This window comes from Euwallacea fornicatus, chromosome 27 (genome assembly GCF_040115645.1).
Source record: "Euwallacea fornicatus isolate EFF26 chromosome 27, ASM4011564v1, whole genome shotgun sequence".
NCBI classification, from domain to species: domain Eukaryota; kingdom Metazoa; phylum Arthropoda; class Insecta; order Coleoptera; family Curculionidae; genus Euwallacea; species Euwallacea fornicatus.
The window spans coordinates 998,812-1,021,693 of NC_089567.1; the positions used below are offsets into that span (position 1 = coordinate 998,812).

At 34.8% G+C, this 22,882-nt stretch overlaps 2 protein-coding genes across 3 annotated transcripts in view; one reads left to right on the forward strand and one right to left on the reverse strand.

The window, feature by feature from the left end:
- LOC136347224 (uncharacterized) overlaps positions 1-9,179 on the forward strand; it is a 39,704-nt gene extending 30,525 nt beyond the window's left edge. Inside the window, exons 3-7 of one of the 2 annotated variants that reach the window (XM_066296999.1) lie at positions 4,309-4,419; positions 4,493-4,630; positions 5,393-5,490; positions 6,618-6,783; positions 8,018-9,179. In XM_066296999.1, coding sequence (XP_066153096.1) covers positions 4,309-4,419; positions 4,493-4,630; positions 5,393-5,490; positions 6,618-6,783; positions 8,018-8,127 — 623 coding nt within the window. In that variant the 3' untranslated portion in view covers positions 8,128-9,179. Of the gene's footprint in view, positions 1-4,308; positions 4,420-4,492; positions 4,631-5,392; positions 5,491-6,293; positions 6,460-6,617; positions 6,784-8,017 lie in introns of both variants that reach the window. The other variant, XM_066296998.1, reaches the window with a different exon arrangement.
- Positions 9,180-9,420: 241 nt separating this feature from the next.
- Positions 9,421-14,163, reverse strand: LOC136347216 (zinc finger protein 431-like). Its single transcript, XM_066296982.1, has 11 exons — positions 13,837-14,163; positions 13,416-13,779; positions 12,518-12,776; positions 12,099-12,373; positions 11,821-12,042; positions 11,654-11,758; positions 11,374-11,587; positions 10,407-10,620; positions 10,182-10,352; positions 10,010-10,128; positions 9,421-9,956 (listed from the first exon to the last, which is right to left on the reverse strand). Exons 3-11 carry the CDS (start codon positions 12,753-12,755, stop codon positions 9,667-9,669), a joined length of 1,848 nt encoding a protein of 615 aa, XP_066153079.1. The 5' UTR covers positions 12,756-12,776; positions 13,416-13,779; positions 13,837-14,163; the 3' UTR covers positions 9,421-9,666.
- Between the last annotated feature and the right edge of the window lie 8,719 nt (positions 14,164-22,882).

Consider the following 22,882-nt stretch of genomic DNA (forward strand, 5'->3'; position numbering starts at 1 on the left):
GAGACACTTAGCTTAAGTCGATAGGAGGTGTTTGTATGTTTCTGTAGCTGCACATGCCCACGCAACAATTTAGCATAAAATAACGCGAAACCAAGGCAGGACACTGATTGTCCAGCACAATACTGCGGCAATTCAACAATTTTTGATTTTTTAGAAATAATTAGCGCTAAATAGAAAGGCGATCAATTCCTGAGAACTCAATTCACTTCGCGGTTACCCTAATGAGTACGAAATTGCAATTTTCCGCTCTCATCTTTATCGGGCGTTTCACAATAATGCCAATTAGGGTTTCAGAACAAATAAATTATGTCTAACACAAGAAATAAGCTGTCTAATTAAAGGGGGAATGAGAATGCACCTACAAGAAATCATTGTCCATTAGTGGATTTTATCTGGCGTTTTTTGTAATATGCTATTACCAGCTTTAGTCTCCCTATTTCGCAAGTTATCGCTGTTTGTGAGACAGCTCGAAGAAATGTGCCTGAATGGTTGCATAAAATTCAATTTAGTTAATGTCCCGGCCAGAGCAACTCAATTTTCTTGGAAACGGCAAAAAAATTTCCTCCACGTGTGCTTCCGAAGACCTCAAAACCTGCAGAGAAGAGCAAAGTCAACGTGGATGCGATCGAACTAGTGGTACGTGGTCATCTGAGCACGAACGCAACGAAGATACCGTGCAGCTCTAATTTGCCCCTCCGTTAACTTTTTAACAAATTATTATCATTTTAAAATTAAACTGGACAAAAACCAACCGAATTGCGAACTCGCCAACGTAACAAGGACAACAGACATACTAACACGAATGGAAAGAAATTGGGAGAAAGAACCCTCACAACTGGACGGCACTGGACCCTTCCTGCATAACCAGACTCACAAAACATTCCTGCTTCCGGTTCCTCAACACAACCCTACTCAAACGACTTCATTAATAAGCTGAATAATCCAATTTATTTTATACCGGATGATTCTAGGTAAATGGGACAAGCAAATGTCTGAAATGTACAAAAACAAACGTTCAAATAAAGTTTTTTCTTTTCGGTGGCTGCAGTTTTTATGCTGTCAATTTTTCCCCAAGGTCACCTTTACCTGTCATTCAGTACCTGTCATTACCTGTCAGTCAACTTCAGTTTTTCATCTGGACCGCCCAACTTTTTGGAGTCTCCAGATCTTTGTTGGTCTGCACCGAGAAGGTTCTTACTTGAAACGTTTTTTGCTGTAATTAATAAAATTCATAATAATACTATATACAAAATAAACGCTTTATTAAACGTTATTGCGGCGTTTGAGCAATTTTCTTTCTTACGTAGTAAATTTCGCTTTATTATAAAAATAAACGCTCCAACAATAGTTCGAAATGGTGCCTCTACTGTTCAAGGTACCTGATAGTTCTGTTTTGGAATGATTGTGTGGTACTCTCTAGCATTTCGACAAGCGTCTCTGTTTCGAATTTTCACGGCCCCGGCAGTAGTCGATCATAAGCGATACGTTTCAAATGACCTCACAAAAAAATCTGGTGAAATCATATCTGGTGATCGGGCTGGCCAGTTCGCTGCACTACCGCGCCCGTTCCACATTTATGCAAAATGTTCATTTAAAACTTCTCTGACATTTCTGACATGATAAGTAGTGCAGCAGTCATGTTGAAACCACATTATCAACCTTCGCTCTGAATTAACTTCTTCAAGGTATGGCAAATCTTTTAGCATGAAATTCCGATACTTTTCTGCATTGGGGTTTCCATCAATGAAATGTGGCCCAATCAGATATCTATTAAAGATACCACACCAAGCGTTCGAAGTCTATGGTCGCTCTATTTCCACTTCACGCAACCAATGCGGATTCTTAATCGACCAATAATACATGTTGTGGCGATTTACTTGACCGCGATTTGTGAAGCTTCATCCGTCCGAAAATGGTAATTTGGGGAAAAAAATGCATTTTCGTGAAGTCTATTTTTGGTTTGCATCAAGTATTATTATGAATTCTGTCACAGTAAAAGCATTTTTGCTGCCAACAATGAATTCGAATATTCAAAGGAAATTAGACGCTCCATTTGGCAAAACGAAGTCGATGGCAAATGGCAGCTGAAAGACACATTTAAGAAAACTACAGTGTAAATGTATTTATAAATACTTTCAAGCGCAGAAAGGCCTAAAGGTCAATAGCCCACTTCTACTTCTGAAATCAAAGATTTAAATAAATAAATAAATAAATAAATAGGACAAAAATCGTTTGGCATTTATTTATTTTTCTAAACGTTGTGTACGTCACCGGTGGGACAAAATAGCAGACTTTTTAATTCGAAATATGGGTCAAGTGACACCTCAAATTAGCGGCATTCCCCAACTACATTTAATGGAGTAATGGAAGTTAAAATCGGTCGATTAGTTTTTATTTATTTTTTAAAATAGGAAAAAATCAATGTCAGAATTCAAAGTCAGGAGCTATGTATCTGCATTATCCTTCGGTCATCTGCATTTCATTCCATCTGAGATCATTGTATCAATCTGTGCAAAATCGCTCAGCGTTATGGACAAGTGGAGCTCATTGGGACCACAAGATAAAACCGCCCTTACCATTGAAACCACATAAATCTTGCTCATAGTTTTCTGTGAGCGACTGCAAATCTGATTGTTGCAAATTACTTCTTGGGTGCAATAAAAATAGGTTTTTCTTTCGTGCAATAAAAACATCGAGTTACAGAAGCTTGCAGGTCTATTAACCCACAAACCTTCGTTAATGTAAGGCAGGAATTTGTTGAAAGGTTACACTTGTCCTAAGAGCAAAATGGTGCTCATTCAGAACATTCAATTTAATTAATTTCCTATCAACAAACAAGTTTTTTTTATTGTTTATGTACTACGAAACTGAATTTGTTTGGGATTTTTTGTATTTATTTTTTTCTATTTATAACTCGTTCTCTGAAAAACGATTTCATCGATTTTAAATCACATTACACCATTCAATGTAATTTTGAAATACTTTTAATTGGAGGTATCACTTAATCCATGTTTTAATTTTTTTAAATCGACCATTTTGCGCCGCTGGTGACGTAAGCAACGTATAGAAAAATAAACAGACATAAAAAAATAGCATTTTGTGTCATATTTTATAGTACTTTTGATTTTTTTTTAATAATAATTTGTCAAAAAGTTAACAGGGGGACAATTTAGAGCCGCACAGTATAAGACACGTGTACTCTGAATACGACAAGAAGCGGAAGCGCGGAGGAGCGAAACCCAACGAACACTGCGTTAAATAGTCTCAATTAGTAATTGCCAGTGTTAATAAACTTGTTCGTTAAATAGCCTTTAATTTTACTTTCTGATAAGATGGAATAGATTCTTACAATACATGGTATATGAGGTTTTAAACGGAGGAAAAAGACGACAGAACTCGCGCTAAGAAACCAGAAAAAGTTCCTATTTTTTTTCAAATCAATGGAAAAATTTACAGGGTGATGATACTCTTAACATTAGGCACATTTGTACCATCCCAATGCTTTCATCCTATGGTACTGAGTGTCCGTAGTGCAACCGTATCACATACAATACCATTCATAATGACAATCCAAATTGTCAGTGGTACAGGCTCTTCAATTTTCACTAATCGAAACCCGAATCACCGTGTATACAGAGTGTCAATTTGGCAGCCCCTCGGACTCCTACGAGTTTATATATGATTTCGTAAAAAAATCTATTATAGGTGCGTTCATGAGCACAGCGAAGGTAAATTTTAAAATTACTGACAATCCTACAGGGTATCCCAAAAAAATTGGGTGTCATAAAATGTCATTTTTCCAAATGGGTATCCAACCAGTATTTTTTTCACGCGATAGAATGCTTCCTTATTTTCGCTCCTAGATTTTTTCTAGATTATAGATTTTTTCTGAGATGCAGTGACTCGAAGGTAAAATGTTTTAAAAGGAATTTTAGGCATTTGCCATGCCCAATAAGAAAATTAATGCCAAAATTGGCTTAAGTCACATGTAGATAATTTAAAGATGATGTGTTTGTTCCGACTTAAAACGAAAGAATTATCTTCATTTTGATATAAAATAATGTCATATTTATCTTCTTCGATTTTATCAGGTGAAAGACAATACAGGTGGTGCCATTAAAAAAAAAACACACTTTATGACATTCTACGTTTTTGGGACACCCTGTAACGTAGTAATTAATTTTAAAATTAATTCTTCTTCTTTATCTTCTTATATACTTCCATAATTGATTTTGTTATGAAACCGCAAATAAACGTCCGAGTGACTATTACATGAACACCCTGCATTACTGACGTAATAATTCGTAGTAAAACTCTACCTGAGCCCTGTGGAGACCTACTGCATGAACGTCAATTACTACATTCCGGACGAAAATGAAGAAACGAAGAATTTCACAGATGACGCCTGGACAAGATTGCGTAAGTCTTCTATTAGTGTAATTTATATTTGAATTAACAATATAATCAATTTATGCACACGAATAACCTGCAGACATGGGAAGATCAATGGTGGCCTTGTTCATCATCTCATTCTTCGCAGTGTTCGCGGCTTTTTGCACCGGTGTAACAGGATGTTGGAGGAGGTCTCCTGGGAACATCACGGCTACCGCTATACTGATGTTGCTGGCATGTGAGTGAAACGATCATTTCTAATCATAATTTTTGTAAAAAATCCTAATGGTGCTTATCTTCTAAGTGATACCTCCTCATCAAGCATTCATGTCAGATTATTGATTAGGGCAAAGAAAATACTTTTGATGTACGAAAAAAAATGAAGCTTATTTAAAATATTACAGGGTCAAAGGAAGGCTCGATATTTCAGAAAACTTTAAATTAGCATCAATGTATGGACCAGAAAAACTGCTTTGACAAATTTTGATTTTTTTCCCAACATTTCGCAAACCCAACGCATTTTGCAACACCATTTTCGAATCGAACTTCGCCGTTAAACGTGTAAATACGACAACTCTCGTTTTATAACCAACCTGGTACCTGCGGAGGTTTACGAGACATCAATGGTAAATCCATGGCAAGTAGCGTATAAAAAAGCATCTTCGTCAAAATAACTCAAGAGTAATTTCATCAACGTATATTAATGCGAGATCAAAATCAGCCAAACATGAAGCCCAACAGCTGATTTATCGGTACCAGTACCGGGTAATTAAAGTAGAAATAATTTACCATTAGGAAATAATACATAATTGCAGCAGGAAATTGTAAAATGCAAATGAATCCGCTAATAGTAGGCAGAGTTCTGTTCCTTTTGTAAAAGGAATAATCGAGTAAGTACAGGTTCCTTTTACCATCTAGTATCTACTTAAAATGACTTAAATACTTAGTTATTTACTTACTAAAAATGGTTTACTGAGAAAAATCCTAAAATTTCCTTTAGGTCTGCTCAGCGCGGGGGCTATGGGGCTTTGGCATGGAGTGGAATACTATGAAAAGGAGAAACAAGTTGGGGATGAATTTTACCAACAATGGAGCACTGTAAGTGAAATATCTTTAATACGTAATTGTGTATTTGCTTTACGTCCTGTTCAATTTGCCAACGCTGCAAATGGCACGTTAGAGGACATGAAAGAGTGCAATTTTTTTCAAATTTCGCTGCTCGCGAACCCACATAGATTTGGCAAAGCGAAAAATGTTTTTGTTTTTTAAATAATAAAAAAATAACAAATCCAGTGAAAATTCAGAATTACTTCGATTAGCGTGTTTGAATTATCTAAAGACTTGAGGAACAACCGAGTTCCGGACATGTCATCATCATATATAAGAAAGTAAGGAAAACCAAGGCGAATTGTCAACATTTAAATTGCATGAAACACTTCAAAACTCGCGTTCTTAATTGCTGCGGAAGGACAAACAAATAGAAAAAAAGAACAATCAATTAGAGAAAGGTTACACTGTTATTATTGGCAGAATTTTATCACAGAATAAACAATATCTGGATTCCTTGGCGATTTTATAGTGAAATAGTTGAAAATTCTATTTCCAGAAAATGAAATATTTTTGACTTCGTTATTCTAAATTTAATAAAATTCGATACTTTCGTATCATCGGTTGTAAAACAAGATTTGACGACGTATAATCCGTAAAATACACAATTTCACATGTTTTCACGAGCCACTAAAATTGCGACAACATTGAAATTGTCCACTTTACGGTTTTTTGTTAAAAATCGATCACACCCCATATAAGTTCAAAGTCAAAATTTCAGTGCAAACAACAATTTTGCTGAAATTTTGAAGTGTCCCTGAGAATGTTCTTTATAAACAAATTATTTTCAATAGCTTCTTCAAGACAACACTACGATATACTACGACTGGGGCTTTGCCCTCGGTTGGCTCGGAGTATTCTCCTGCCTCGGGGGCTCTTTGCTATTCTTCTTTGGTTCATGTTGTCTGCAAGCAGAGAAAGATCGAGAACAACTGGACAACGTCCAGTACATCGTGCCAGGTTAGGACTGAGCGGTTTGGCAGCAGGCTTGATTAGTGTTCCTAACTCTTGTGTCGTCACCATTAACCAAGTGGCTTTACTGTTTTGCGCCAAACTCCATGGGGCTAGAAAACATGGAGTTCGGCACAAGAGGGCTTAAGAGTGCCTCCTCTTTGCAGGTGCTGCGTGATCAAACGCGCATTTTCTACGATTGGGGCTACATGTTGGCCTGGGCGGGCGTCGGGTGGGCCTTGACGGCCGCCATTTTGTTTTCCGGAGCCGCCATTTGCCTGCGCGGCGAGAGGGAGCGAGAGGAGGCTATTAACATGCAATATCTAATGCCTGGTAACTCTCATTTTTGGAGTATCCGGAGTTCTATTTGGAAGCAATCTTACCTACATAAAACATCTACATGTTATTTGAAAAATCATGGGAAGTTCTTGTGGTGCTTCAAAATTTGATTCCGGATAGAGGTGGTGGCTGAAACATAAAAAATTGTGTTAGAAGGATCACCCGAACCCGCCTAGGATTGGTGTTTGAGTCTATAGGTGCTGTTAATTCTACTAACTATTGCACGTAGCTTGCTTTGTATTCTACTTGTTGCATAGATTGTAAATATGAGTAGGTAAGTACGTCTGGTGTTAATAAAGATTTCTAATGTTATAACTGACTGAGAAAAATATTATATTTCTTTTAACATTATCGAGACAAAAGACTCCGTGGAAACTAAAAAGTTGGCCAATCCACTGCTTTTATTTCGGGGGTTGCATCCATAGCGAAGTAAACCATTCCCTTTTTTAAGGTTTTAAAATGCCATATTTCACGAAAAAGTCACAAATTTCTCATTAAATTGTATATGTATTTATTTCAATTCCTCACATTTCTAATAACATAGTAAAAAATTCAATGAGACATTCCAAATTGTACTACCGCAGGTGTTCAAAATCACATCCGCCTCCACTATCCTCGCATTGAAAAATCAATTGGTCCGAGTTCTGGTGAAGGCGTTGGCCAGTTTACATGACAATTGTTGTCTATCCAATAGTGGGTACTTCTGGACAGAGGGATTGTAAAATCGTTTTGTGCAATTGCATAAAGGCACTTTGTTCAAGAGTACTTGTTCTTTAATTCTAACTTCCTTAAAATTTTATGTTAAATTCGACTTTGATTCGCTTTCCAATTCAGTCAAAGTTACTACTGAAAAATAGATAAAAAGAAATATACAAATTTAGTTAGAGAAAAAACACTTATGAAGTAAGCTAACATATGCACCTGCAGAACGCACGTAATTTAAATTGCAGTCACCATTCTGTCCAAAAATGAGTAAGTTCTTTCATCTATTCAATGCTATATGTTAATTTCGATTCACATTTTACAACCACATCTTACATTTTAATTTTATTTATGATATATATATTACTATTTGCTTTATTTTATGAAAATGTATACTCAACTTTGCTCTAAAACCATAAACAAATAAATAATAAGACGGTATTAAGGGAAATATGCATGGAACAAATTCTAACTAATAAATATTTTTTACGTGTTCTGAAAATTTATCTGCCATTTATATTTACAGTGTACCCACAGAAGCAACAATACGCTTATGCCGGCTATCCAGTACCACCACAACCATACTCAGGACCATATTATACGACTGGATCAGCGTATGGGCCCTACAATTATTGAAAAGATACAGCCGATATAAGAGAGAAACACGACGACACCAAGAAGTCATCTAATTGTAATGTAAATAATAAAATAGGAGTTAGATTTAACTAATTTTATTTTGACGAATAGTATATAAAATATCAGTTTTTTAAACACGTTTCCCTCGAGTAACTTTATTCCCGGTTATAACTGCAAATGGAAAGCTTTCAGTTGGCATTTGCACTCAATCTTTAGTAATTTATTTAGACAAAATTCTTCATAGTACTTACATCTAGGCAGCTATCGTTATGTTACAACTTTGCTTCGACTTTTCGCCATTTGTTAGCAAACACTTTATGAGAGTTTGCTCCTGACTGATTTTAGTCACTTTTGATATGATGTAGTTAGGTATAGTGAATGGCACAATTATACCGATTTTAGTAGAGAATATTAAAAATCGTTCTACTAGTTATTATAGCAATATCCACATCGAACAAAATAATACATATTATAACAGTTTAGGATACGTTATTATACCTATGCAACAAATGCTTATTATTATAATACTGTATAATTATTTATTAGAAATAATATAGGTTTATACTAAGTACTAAAAACCAGAATGTCATGTAGTATATTTACAAATTTCTCATTAGAGCTGCCGGAATCTGTCCGCAATACGATGTGCAGAAAAGTTATTATTAAATGTAGTTACTTCATAGCCAAATAACATTAAATTCAAGTAAATGCGACCTTGAAAATAAGCATGACATAAATCAAAGAATGTAAAAATCCATCAAAATGTGAATATTATTTAATTTATAACCCATCCAATTACTCACTAATGTATTAAACGTTAGAGAACTAACAGCGAAACACCAATTTTTAATACAAACAGAAATGTGAGAATTGTAGAAATAAATGTTTCTTAATTATATTCAAAATGTTTTATATACATATATTTGTAGACATATGCATTCTATCGTAAGAATATAAATATAATTTGATTAAATGTACCTCATCGGTACGAATTTTTGTACCTTTTAATTGAGACATATTAATCCAATGAAAATATATATCTTTTAAGTCCATTTATCCGTTTTTTACTTAAAATAAAATATGATGATAAAAACGCCTTCAGTGAAAATAAGATGAGGTTTGACACAGTGCAACTTCTTTATGGTTAGTGAATAAAACCATCAAAAGATCCGAACGAATTTGACTCGGCTAGAAAAATTAATTAAACGGGGAAAGAATTCAACAATGAATTCCAAAGACACCTTCATTTTTTTTTTGAAGGAGCCCATGACACCACACAAAAATTCTAGAACAAACTTTTTTTATCGCAGTTTATTCACAATTCACACAGGTACTGAATCAGTAACAACAATAAGATCAACCTACACTACTAAACAATAAAAATCATTTAAATTACATTCAAACTGTAAAGAATTGGAAACAAGAAATTAGCATAAAAACAGAGAAAATTAATTAAAAATTCAAGGTGTAATAAATTAGGGATTATATTGACTCGAGGAATCTGTATATGCCTACTAAAACGAATGAAAGAAGAAGAAATTAGTCATCTGAAGAATCAATTTTAACTCTCACAAAATACGAAGCTGGAAGCTCATCGGATTCTTCAGATTCTATATTAGTGGGACTAGAAAATACACCTGCGCGGTCATCTTGCGTTTCCTCCATGGGATCCGTGTTAGTTTCGGAACTATCATCGTCAGATTGCAACATCCCTTTCACATCTAATGATTTGCTGTTACCTTTCTTCGCATGTGCTTTCTTAATATGTCTGTCCAAGGTCTTTTTATGTTTAAATCGTTTGGGACATTTTGGACAACTAAATGGTTGAACTGAAAATAAATATATAAGCTAAACACTCTACGTAAGTTATGGTAATACTTGCCTCTATCGTGCTTATAAAGATGTGCCTTCAAATATTGTTTAGTTTTAAATTTTTTCCCGCATGTAAAGCACTCAAATTTCAACTCAGTTTGGTGGGAAAACTTATGAACATACAATCTCCTAAAAAGTAATAACAAATTTCAAGAAATATTATATAACAATCTACTTCTTACCTATTGTTTTTAAATGTTTTCCCACATTGATTACATATATACGGTCTCTCGTCACAATGGACACTTGTATGGTTTTTTAAACTTACTTTCGAAGTGTAGCTTTTTGAACAGATCGAACATTTATAATTTCTCTCGTTCGTATGAGTAACAGAGTGAAGTTGTAAATTGTATCTTAAACAGCAAATAATGCAGGAAAAAATATTAGACAATATACAACTTTACTACCTCGACGCGAAGGTCATATCACAATTAGTGCATTTGAAACATTTATCGTGCGTTTTAATGTGATTGTGTAAGAGGAAGCGATTGATAAAAGTTTTCTCGCATATTTCACATTTGTTGTCCAGGCCGTCATTAGTATGTTGGACACGGATATGTTCCTGAAGGTTCCTTGGTTTTTCGAATTCTTTCTTGCAAAACTCACATTTAGTAGGTTTTTCTAAAAATTTGGAATGTTATATGTGGTATACAGTTAAATTAGTTTCAATATTATTAATCAACTCAAGCCTTAACTTATTAGTATCTACTGCAAACTGGTTGCAAGTTAATTAGCAACACTTCGTAAGACCGAATAATGTATATAAAGAATATTTTTTATATATTCTTTTATGTACAGGGATCTGGGTAACTAGAGAAGTCAGTAAAATGAATAAACATTTGAAATTTTAAGGGAGCAATTTAAATCAACATGTGTTGCGTAACAATATAACAAAGTGCTGGCAACTTCATTAATAGAATAATGTCCAAAGAAACGTTAAAATAAAAACACAACATTGGTTAGTTCCGTAGTTTCCATGGCAATTATCTTCTACATAAAATAGCAAGTACATTGATCCAGTAGTCCTAAGAAATGCCTAAAAAAACCAAAGACATATTCGTAGGTGGTGTTTAAATTGAAGAAGTTCAACGAGGCTAAGCGAAATTGAACCTTGAAAATGCATTTTTAGTATGTTAGTAGCATTCTATATGAAGGTCCTTAAAGTGTATGTTAATAAGTTAATAATTACGTTCCACCACCAAAAAAATACACAAATACCTTTCGCTTCTCTCGTTTAAACCATTAGATACCTAGACGACTTTTACTCTGAAAATAAATGAAAATTAAAAAAAAATATATATTTATATATATATATATAATTATAAACATAAAATTTGTTATAAATTAAATACATTTTTAATATTTAACTCTTACCTTCAACATGTTCAGTCCTCTTGTGCTTTGTGAATTCAGCTTTATCATAAAATACCTTCTTGCAAAGCTCACATTCATTAACCACGTGACTCCTATTTACATGTTTCCTCAGTTTTGTCATATTAGGAAAAATTTTGTTGCAATATTGGCAAGGAAATTTCAATTCTGAGTGGATCTTGATGTGGGCTCTCAAATGAGTATCATATTTAAATACCTATAAATGAGGGTATAAATTTAAATTCCCTATAAAATTTTATTATTATTATATTGACGCCAATACCTTGTTGCATAAATGACATTTAGGTTCTGGCAATGGAGGTTCACCAGAATGTTTTAAATGATGTTGCCGGTATTTGGAAACAATGAGGAATTGTTCTCCACATACCTATTATATAAAAAAAATGTAAGTACTTTCCAAGAAAACTTGTTTCAAATAAGTTTTTTCACCTTACAAGTGATGTCCTTCACTTTCTCTGCATGAGTGTCCATATGTCCTCTTAAACATCGTTTGGTTTTAAAGGTCTTTCCGCATTTGTAACACTCAAATTTGAACTCAGAACTATGACATTCCATGTGACTTTTTAAAGTATGAGCAGACATAAACCCTTTAGAACATTTATCGCATTTGAACGGCTTTTGACCAGTGTGCATATTCACATGTTCTTTAAGCTAAAATAAGTTCAGTTTAAAAACGCTAAAAAAACTACTTGAAGAATTAATTATACTTTACTAACTCCTTGACACAAATGGTGGCAAATTTTGCAGGTTCTTTTCTCAATTGAATGCTGAGTACGATGGAACTTGTAATCAGAAAATTTTTGGAATATTTCACTGCATTGTTGGCACCGATATACCGTGGTTTCGTTTTCGACTATTTGTCGTTTTTGCCATTCAATTTCATTAATTTTAGCGTTACTTTCCTCAGTACTGTTTAGTGCAAGAAAATCACTGTCAGGAGGCTCAGTTTTAATATTGGCTATGTCATCGTAAAATTCTGACACTGAAAATTATAAAAGATAGCACATAAGCTAACTGGTTTAGAGTTTTCTCTAATATGAATGTCAACAGGTGGTTGAACACATCTGTAGCAATATAAAGTAAAGCTGTGTTAAATGAATGCAAAAACCATTAAAAAAAAACTTACAATTTTGCACTAATTGTTTATCAATTATTCTTTGCATAAACTGATTTCTTAACAGAAACTGTTGTGGAGAGTCTCTCTGCAATATAGTGCTATGAACCGACAAAAGTGAGGTTGGTGAACCCTGAGTTGAGCAGAGCTCATTTTTAACCAATTCTCGGTCAAATGGTGAAGGAGACGATCTAGGAGACGTTGATTGTTTTGCAACAGATTCACCTATTTCCCCTTTGTTTTCTCTCATATTTTTAAATTAAACCCACATCTGAAATGAAAATGCATTATCCACAATAAATAATCCACATTTTTTGTATGTATTTTACAATCCATCATAATCAGAAAAAGGTGCCAGTCATCATAAATCTTAAATTAAGCATGTCGCAACTTAAACTTGACTTCTAGACCCATGTAGAAACGAGGGGTAAAAGTAAAAATAAACAAATTCACATACTGTTCTAGTGCTTAACCTCTGATATCAGTAAATTTTAAAATGTAGGTAAAGGGCAATTTTTAAAATTTCAGGTAGGACTTTTATTGAGTTCACTTTTACTTTTACTACTGAATATTGCATGATATTGAGGATGTGAAGAAAAGGATATTTTGCCTTTTTTGGGACTAAGTTTGTATTGATTTAATCAGATTATGTTGTCAATTCAACTGTGGCATTATGAGCTGTAATTAGGACTTTTAAGCTTTGTGTTTTAGGCAGAAATCTTCTGTTTTTAACAAAACATTCTCCTCTTCCATACATGTTTCAAAATTTACTGTTTCTAGACATTTTTTCTGTCTTGATATGATGGAATACCAGTCATTTTGCATACTAATGTCCTCAATTTAATAATTTGCAAAGCAATTGGCATTTGTGGTGGAGTAAAGTTATTACTAACTTCTAAAACGAACTTACCAATGTCCCCCAAAATACTAGACAGGCTCTTTTTTAGTCTTTATGTCTCAATGTATTTGGAATTTAATTACGAATAGTGAAAAGCCTGTTTTTTAATTCATGGGCCTCTTGTTGCACTTTTCTTTCACATTTAGAACACAGTTGATGGTGCTAGTTACTGTTGTTAACAGTAGTAGTAATTGCTAGTTGCTGGCAGAACAGATTCAACACTTCATGAGCTTAATACTCTATCCAAATACTATTTTCAGGTTGGTTAATGTCAAATATTTACAGATAAACATCTCTTATCATGTTCCATGTCTTACGTGCTGAGTACTTATGGGGTCTACTTGGTGTTCTCCATTAACCAGCAATTTTGTTTCACCTAGTTAATTATATATTGATTGACTACTTATCAGATATTTTAACTGGATACAAATACCTTAAATGAATGACTAAAACGGACAAACCAGAGATCGATCAATACTGTTCCCTCTTGTCTCCATTTTCTGCCACTTAATGACCAATAACCAACAGCTCTTTTGGTGTTTTTTCCGCAAATCGGTTCGTTTTCAGTTTTAGTTTCTGTATAGGCTAAAGGTAGGCAGGATCTAGTTCGCCATATTTGATAAAAGACATATGCCTAGTCCACCAGAATTAACAAAAGACAATCACTTGGCTCAATGTTGCTAACGCGACAAGAAGCCATCGAAATCCAGGATAAAATATACAGGATAAATAATATAAAAACAATGGTGCTTCAAGATTAGACATAAAAATTGGCATGCGCGTTATTTTTTTACGCGTTGTTGCCGGACCACTTAAAATTTCCTGAAATATCGAAGACATTAGGTTGTGACGTTTAGTTAAGAAAATTTGGGTCGGCAATGTTTAAGCCACTCACATATACATACATACCTTGAATACATTCCTATAAACCGCATTGCTGTATATACCGGGTGTCCAGGCGAACCCTGGACGTAGAGAGATTGACATGGAAAATCGCTTATTATTTTTTTGCCCCTGTACAGATTATCTAATTAAAAAACTTTTACATGGGGGTTTTAATATGCAAGACCGGCCATAATTTCGATTATTTTTTTCAATCTTCTAACTAGGGCCTCTATACTCCACCAAATTTCAAAAATTTGAATGTCCTGCATAACCGTTCGAAGCCACAATTGGTTAGAGTTAAGGTCAGAAACAAACGAATACAATGTGGCCAACAACATTTTCTCTTATTGCTAATTTCTAAGCAATTTTGAACTTACTTACAAGGTGAAAAATAAGTGGAAAACCTGAGGAAAATTATCATGCAATCTGCTTTGATGTTTCCATGGTAAGGTTCTTATTTACCTATGACGATAACATAAACATGTAACCTGTGTCTTTTATCTCAACCACTCAACCACTGGACAAAATCTCCGCGGGAACTTTAGAACTTTATACAGAGTACACATTTCCTGTTATGATCATTACCTGCATTATTAAATCTATGAATTCCATGTAAAAGCTTTTCAGTTAGATAATCCGTGCAGGCGCAAAAAAGTCCAGGATTCATCTGAACACCCGGTATATTATAGTTATAGAACCACATGAAATCTGCCCTATCAGTTAATTTCTAATTACATTTAAAAACACATTTGGCTTCTACGTTTGATAAAATCGGGACCTAACTCCTAATTGTATAGAGGGTGATTCATTAACAATAGGAGAACAGAAAGCTGGAAATACTACACGTGAAATGGTGACTATTGGAGAAAATATGACTTATTCGAAAGTTAATATGTACTTTCGGATATACAAGGTGTTTCCTAAATGTTTGACAAAAATTTATGTAGCTATTCTCTGAGTAATTTTAAGAATTATTTGTCTTTTGACAATTTTAGGAAAAATACTTTGTTCTCTAGATACAAGACCATAAATATTTATTGACAATTTTTTTCTTTTTTATTAAAATGATTAAATTAAGCGTAACAAGATAGTGTGAATCTTGAAAACAATACTAGTAAACACGTTGAATGTTATTTAATTTGAATACGTTTCCAAATTTCTCATTTTTAAAGCTTTTTTATAATAAGTACCTGTAAGAATACTGAGATGATTCCCACACATTTCATGTGTGGATTTGTCGATGGAAATATGTCCAAACATGCAAATATTGTTATTATTATATTTGGCGGTTCCACCTTGTATGTAATTGGCCACACTCTCTAAATATAAAATACCTTAAGCCCCTTTAGCTTAAGTAAACTAGAACGTTTCAAAAGATTATGTCGACAATGGACGGACCATTCATCCAAACAAGGCAGTTGCCTTACGGGATCATAAGGTCATCATTCCTCTATGTCGCCCCAATTTAGGTATGAATGATGAGGATCAAAAAGTACGATGAGTACTGAAGGTAAAAAGAAAAACACTGATTTGGGTTATATGCGTGTAGATCACTGTGTCCTCCGAAACAGTGCAAGTACCAGAGGGCATACCCCTTATCGACCTCCTCTTGGAAGAGAGCACGCTCTCAGCGCTCTTCCAAGAGCAACGGGAGCTAATAGGAGGGCGGCCAGAACTAGAACTAATAGGGAATGGCAGAAATGATTGATGAGTTTCTAGGACAAGGTCTAGTAGACTAACAAATTAATCCCAGACCTCGAAATATAGGTCATGTGCAAACATAAGAGTCTGATCTACCGATCACAAAATTAGTGCGAATCATTCCTCGAAACTTGTACAAACAAATTCAAGGGAGCACTTTTCTAGCTTAGGATGATTTCTTAGTAAAAAATATATAAAACGATCTTAAATACTAATCGCATGTTTCAATGAGCGTGCGATAGAACACTCTATGTAGGATGCAACGAAAGCTTCAACGGTATGGAAACACTGAGCTGCTCATTCGAAGATCCAGATCAGGACGAAGAAAGGCTACAGTAGATAGAGATAGCCATTTTTTTGTTTTTATTGTTTTGAAGACCTAAACAAATAAACGACTACGAGAGTTTTTCCTTCGAACTGATCTGCAAGAAATGAAAAATGTGAATTTAAGTGAGCGGACTCTTAAGAGGCAACTTCACGCTCCTGGATTATCTTCTCGAACTAGAGCTAGAGTTAGAGGGTCTCGCTTTCTTGTGAACAGTGGATTGCGAGGTTAAATTTTGCCCGAGAACACTTGGCTTGGACAGTAAAGGACTAAAATTGCATATTGTTTTCCGATGAATCTCAATTTGGACTTACAAACAGACATGTGAGAGCGTAGCGATGACCAGCAGAGAGAAACGCCCATGCGTATATTCCTGAACGTTTTCCATTTAGTGGAGGCTCAATTATGGCATGGTGAGAAATCTCTTTTCGTCCTCGTACAAAGTTAGGTTTAATCGAAAATAAGATTCTGAACGCGTACAGGCACCTGACGAAGGTTTTAGAAGATCATGTTGTACCGTTCGTGATTGTTCTTGGAGAGAACGCAACCTTCATGCATGAGAATGCACAGTCCCACACTACTCGCATGGTTACCAGTTTTCTTGACGAGGTTCAAATCACGCGATTTGTCTGGCCTGCTCGATATCCCGATTTGAATCCGATAGAGCATGTTCAGGATGAGATAAAGAGACGCTTATGGAGATATTTGTTGGCTCCTAGAAATTTCAGAGAGTTTCGTGAAATGCTGGTGCAGGAATCCGACAATCTTCCTTAGAACGTAATCCAAAACTTCATTCAAAACATATCTCGTCTAAGAGCTATTACTGCTGTTAGAGGAGGAAATACTCGGTGCTCAAGTAAGCAAAAATCTTCATGTCAGGGATAAATGCAGGTTCTTTAATTAAATTATTTTTAATACATTTTACGGCCACAACAAAATTGTTTTCATTCGAGCAATCACGACAAAATCACCGCATAAATTTATTAATTATGTTACAGGTAAAAAAAATTTGAATAAACTATAAGCTATTAAGTTAAATGCAAATTACGAAGTGACCCCAATTTCATGCTCGGGAGTGTATTTCCTAACTCAGGCGCTCAGCGGTCAGGGAAGCTTTAGGGCTTTCACGCATGGAATCAGGAAAACAGGACCGGAATGCGGGACCTGCTGAGTGATCAATTCTGTAGAACGCTGCATTTTCCACTGCTTAGATTTCGAAATAAAAAAAAAACTAGATGAACAGGTGCGCGCGCGCATGCCAACTCCGGAATCCTTGATGAGGGTAATGATGGAAAGCGGAATAAAATGGGACCGATGCAGCACTCTCATTTCTGCAATGGTCAAAGAAAAAGGAAAGGATGGCAGTTAGCATCCAAAACGCATAATCCGAAGAAGGCAAAAAAAGTAACGAATAAAAGTGATTAATAATAATGGATTAAAAGAAAGAGCAAAAGTAGTAAAAAAATACTGCAAACACACCAGGACGATGCAAATAAAAACTATCCATGTCTCCTCGACTCTGATGTATTTATCTCCCATGGACAGTGCCGGGTCGTCGCAGGTTTGAAAGGAATCTCAACGGTTTTAGGGGGTAGACGCTGCGGGGAATCCCACACTGTCCGACCACCAGAACAACAGGTCGGGTGTCTTTTTGAAGATTTTCGTCGTGAAAAATACCTCGACCCTCCGCAAATTTGTGTCTTCCTCCCGAATAGGCCTAATGCAATTTCCATATGAATAAAGGCCGGCAGACTGTTTAATAGGCCCATAACAAGTTCCATTAGACCTTGAATTTGAAGTTTCACTTCACTCGTGACGTAAACTTCGCAATCAGGGATAATAACCTTCATTATAAGAGCGTCCGATAATACTCGTATATCAGGTTTTAGCTGTTTTTTTTTTCTGATTGCAAAGGCTAGTTATCAGCTATGATATTCAGACAGCCTTCGTCAATTTTTTTCTATTTGGTAAAAGCCATTACTCGATTATATAGGAGGGATCCTATTATATTTATAGGCTAATGATATATCAATGTGATTGATTCCAGTTGCTCCTACGTCAATTTAGAGTTATCGCCTTTTATGATCGACAAATAGATACTAGGCCGAGTTTTAACAGTATGCAATACTGTACGAGTAAAATCTGCGTTTGGCAAACGAAACACGTTTCTCATCGAGTAATATTCAGGCCTTGAGTTCTTGTCCAGGGCCTTTACTTCCTTTTTGACAAATTATATCTAGCGAATTCGGACATGCAAAAAGTGCGCCGAAGCTGCTTACGTCAGTTGGACAAGTTACAAAATGAACGATGGACAAGGTTGTCCATTTCATCACCCTTAGTGTGCACTTTTTGGACACCCGAACTCGCTAATGGCTTAATTTCTGACCTACAATGTGTAAGCAGTGTAAGGTGAATGTGAACCGAAACCTTGAACTTGTCTCTGCGGAACAAATTGATAAATTATCTAATTACTTCAATTAATCAACTCTAATTGCGAAGTACAGCTCAGTGCATATAGCTACACAGGATATTGACTGTTGATTGATCACGCATTTCTGAATGAGGTGCCTGAAGATGTGCCAGCTTTTGACCAGTGCAATCTACATTTTCAATGAATCTGGTCAAAATTACGAATTGCGATCGTTACACCTGAAGCATTTTTAAATATTTTATTTAATATTAAGTTTTCTCGTCTTATTCGAGGGATTAATGTTTTAATAAATGCGAATTACTCCCGCATCAACATTTTTTCTAATTGGAACTACCCAAACCGGTACTAACTGTTTCCTATAACTTCATTTCAGTCCCTTGTCGCTTATTCGGGATTTTTAATCAATAACGATTGTTGTCGTAAGGTAAATGCAGTGAAAGTCGAGTATAACAACGGCGACGGGAGCAAGTAAAAAGGATCGTTATAGCCGGTCGTCGTTACATCAAGACTTGTTTTTTTTTTCATAATTAAATATGAAAAAAACACTAAAATATATTAAAATAATTAAAAACTTTAACAGATAAATCGTAAGACGTAAATAACTTAATGTGGCTTCTAACTTATTTATATTTACGTATGTACGATAAACACATAATTTATTTGAATATTCTGTAGTTTTTGTTTGCTTTTTGCAAGGTTAGTTAAAATGAAACAGTTCAATTTATTTCTCTATGGAACTGACTTCATGGAAAACCCTTTTGTTATCGGGATTAAGGTATAGCGCCAAATTGTTCAGGGTTTTTGCAGCTTGTAAAGCTTCTGAAGTTGATGACAGGTTAAAATCTTTACCACTTTCAGAGTCCTCAACACTTTCGTCTTGCATTTTTTGAATGACGAGCACTTCGTTGGCGATTTGCTCATCAGATAAAACACCGTTTGTTTCCAAGCAAAGGTCAACATTTACAAAATCGTTTCATGACTCATCTAACAATGGAAGGTTTTCTTTTATCGTAACAAGAGCCGCATCATCTTTTTTTTTTTAATCATTATTTATCCTTTTTGCCACCTCAGCTAAAGGAAGATCGTCCTCCTATTCCGACTCGCGAGGTACTGGTGGTAGTCGTAAACTTGCGTGACTCATACGACTTGTGATGGTTTGAGGTGGTACCCTGTTTAATGCTTAGAAATAATTGATATTTCATCCAAAAGATTAGTAAGCACGCTCTTTGCCTTGTTGATTATTTTCAATATTATTCGTTAGCTGGAACTTTCTGAAATAAACTTTCACTGATCTTATGATGCCCTGATCAACTGGCTGTAGAGCTGATAGGGTATTCGGTTGGAAATATTGAACGTTAATTAATATTCTCTAAATTTGACATTTCTGGGTGCGCTGAATAACTGTCTACCAACAGTAATTTTTTTTCCATTATTCCAGTGTCCCAGTCTTTCAAAATTTTTATAGGTCTGACGTCAACCAGGCTATTTTATTAGATATGTAAGACACAGCTAACGGTTTAATATTCTAAAAACAGCCAGAGTTTTTTGATGTTGCAATAACAGTCAACTTACGTTGTTTTGATCCCGTCAAATTGGCAGCAACAAAAAGAGTAACACTTTTCTTGAACATTTTTCCACCTCTCTCCTTTAAATTTCAATGTTTTGTTCATGGTTACTTTGTAGAAAAAACCTGTTTTATCTGTGTTAAAAATCTCGTCACTCTAATAAAATAATATATATAATATAAATAATATAAATATTATATAAATAATATAAATATTATATATATATATATACAGGGTGAGTCGGGAGGATCGTGCCAAACTTCAGGTGGGTGTTGTACATGAAAATAAATGTGAAAAAACTCAAATATTGTTATCCGATTTTCGTTTGTTTACAAGTTACAGCGTGAATAAAATTAAAACATAAAATTAAAAAAATTGATAAATTTCATAAGAAATTCCATAAATTAACGTTTAGATATCATAAGTAAATGTTCAAAAATATTGCCATTAACTTCTAAACATTTTCAAAATTGTTGAACACTCGGATAAATACGTTTTTAGAAGGATGTCTTTGATGTGGAAACCGTTGACGATATTCTTCAGCAGCAGCTCTAGCATTCCCATTACAAAAACCGTAAACAAACACCATATTTGCATATTCTAAATTTGAATAAATGCTTGGCATCTTGTAACACTTTAATTGAACTCGAAAATAAACATAAAGCAGTTTCAATATCACTAATACCAAAGGTACGTTTATGGTAAATAGAATCCTAGTTAAAAAATTTTATTTACGCTATAACTTGTAAACAAACGAAACTCGGATAACAACATTTGAGTTTTTTTACATTTATTTTTCACGTACAACACGCTCCTGAAGTTTAGCACGATCCTCCCGACTCACCCTGTATAATATATTTTTTAGAATCTTCAGCTACATAATTTTAAGCCAAACTTCTGCCGCTGTAACTGATACACTGGCAGTTTTACCACTAATTTTTTCCTACATAATGTTATGTTTTTACCGGAAATATTTAATCTAACTTTCTAAGTATTTATGTTCCAAACTTTTATTAATTATTTTAACAAATGGTTTCCTTCTGCGCGTAGTACTAAGCCATCGATTGCTGCTACCTCACTTTTTTCCTTTTGATACCACATAAATAATGCCCAATCACTAACTTCGTGATTGGATAACTTAAGTTTTTTCTTTGGCAAATAAATTTTCATTAAACTGATTTTTGATATTTTTCCGGTTCTTCTAAATTGTGGAAATCATCGAATGCGATAAGTGCAACCCATTTGCAACGGGATTGTTACTTCCGCCTGCCTCGAGTCTGGGAATGGTGACACCTTTCTCCTCAATGGACAAAACTTTTCTTTTTTTTTTAATCATTTATTTAAACGCAATAAAATTACAATAACACAAACAAACTGAATAAGTACAATGAGCACAACCTTTAATCTGCATAGTCCTCATTCATAATTCAAGAATTTTCCCAATAAGTCCTAATCTCTCTACACTTTTCGATACAAAATTAATTTCCTTGAGTCAATTACGGATACATAAAAAACTCAGATTCCATGAATTAGATTAACAAAACCCTTTGTTCGTGTTTTTGTTCCTTAATGGTGGTAAATGCCTCAAAGAAATTGATTTTTTGGGTATTTATAGTAATTGCAATATAAAGACGACATTGCCAGCAGTCAGTTAAAAATACCGCAAAAAGAGACCAAAATTTATTGAAAAAGCGGCGTTTTAGCAGCTTTACATGCAAATTGCAGAAAAATTACAACGATGCATAGATGTGTCAAATTTGTGTATTGAAACAAATTTTCTGAAATTCGCCTATAAGGCCGTTAAAGGTAGCATTAAAAAAAAAACGGTTACTCTTTGAATTACTTTTTAAAGAATGTCGGCAGTGTCGATTTCATACTACAATGTACTACAATACTATTCTATGTCCCGTAGCGTAATTGCACGTGGCTAGCAACCACTAAAAATGTCCTATTTGCGGACGTTAACAGTGACTTTTTTACTATGGAGCAAACTTAAATCCAAAGAAACGGTCGAACGTGCGACTTGGCGTTATAATCGAAGTCGTTATTCACGACTCAGTTCCATTATCCCTGCTGAGGAATAGAACGCTCGGAGCCCTTATCGATTTGATATGCAAAGACAATACTCCTAATAATAATTATTCTGGTAATTGATGAGGATCTGAATACAGCAGACGATGCAACGTCGGATCATTTATTATTCAAAAGACCACATAAATGTTGACGTGGTCTTAATTTCCTCAGGATTCGATGAAGGCTATAATCAGCCACTTTAAAGTTACCTATTTTTAGTTTAAAATTCCTGCAGTAATTATTCATGGCGCTTTATCGCTGTTATTTATGATTATGTGCAGTACCTACCATTCTGATGAAATTCAAGATTATTGATTGTAAGCCTTTGATTAAACTTTCCTCCGATTTTAATTGATAACATGAAGTAAGTGTAATAGTTAATTGCTGAGTGCGAAAAGGGGTACTTTACCGCACGCCAATTGCAAATGAGCGAACGACAGGGTGCGCTGTTCGGTCAGCAAGTGACGGCAAAGACACTTCCACACGTCGCACATATCGT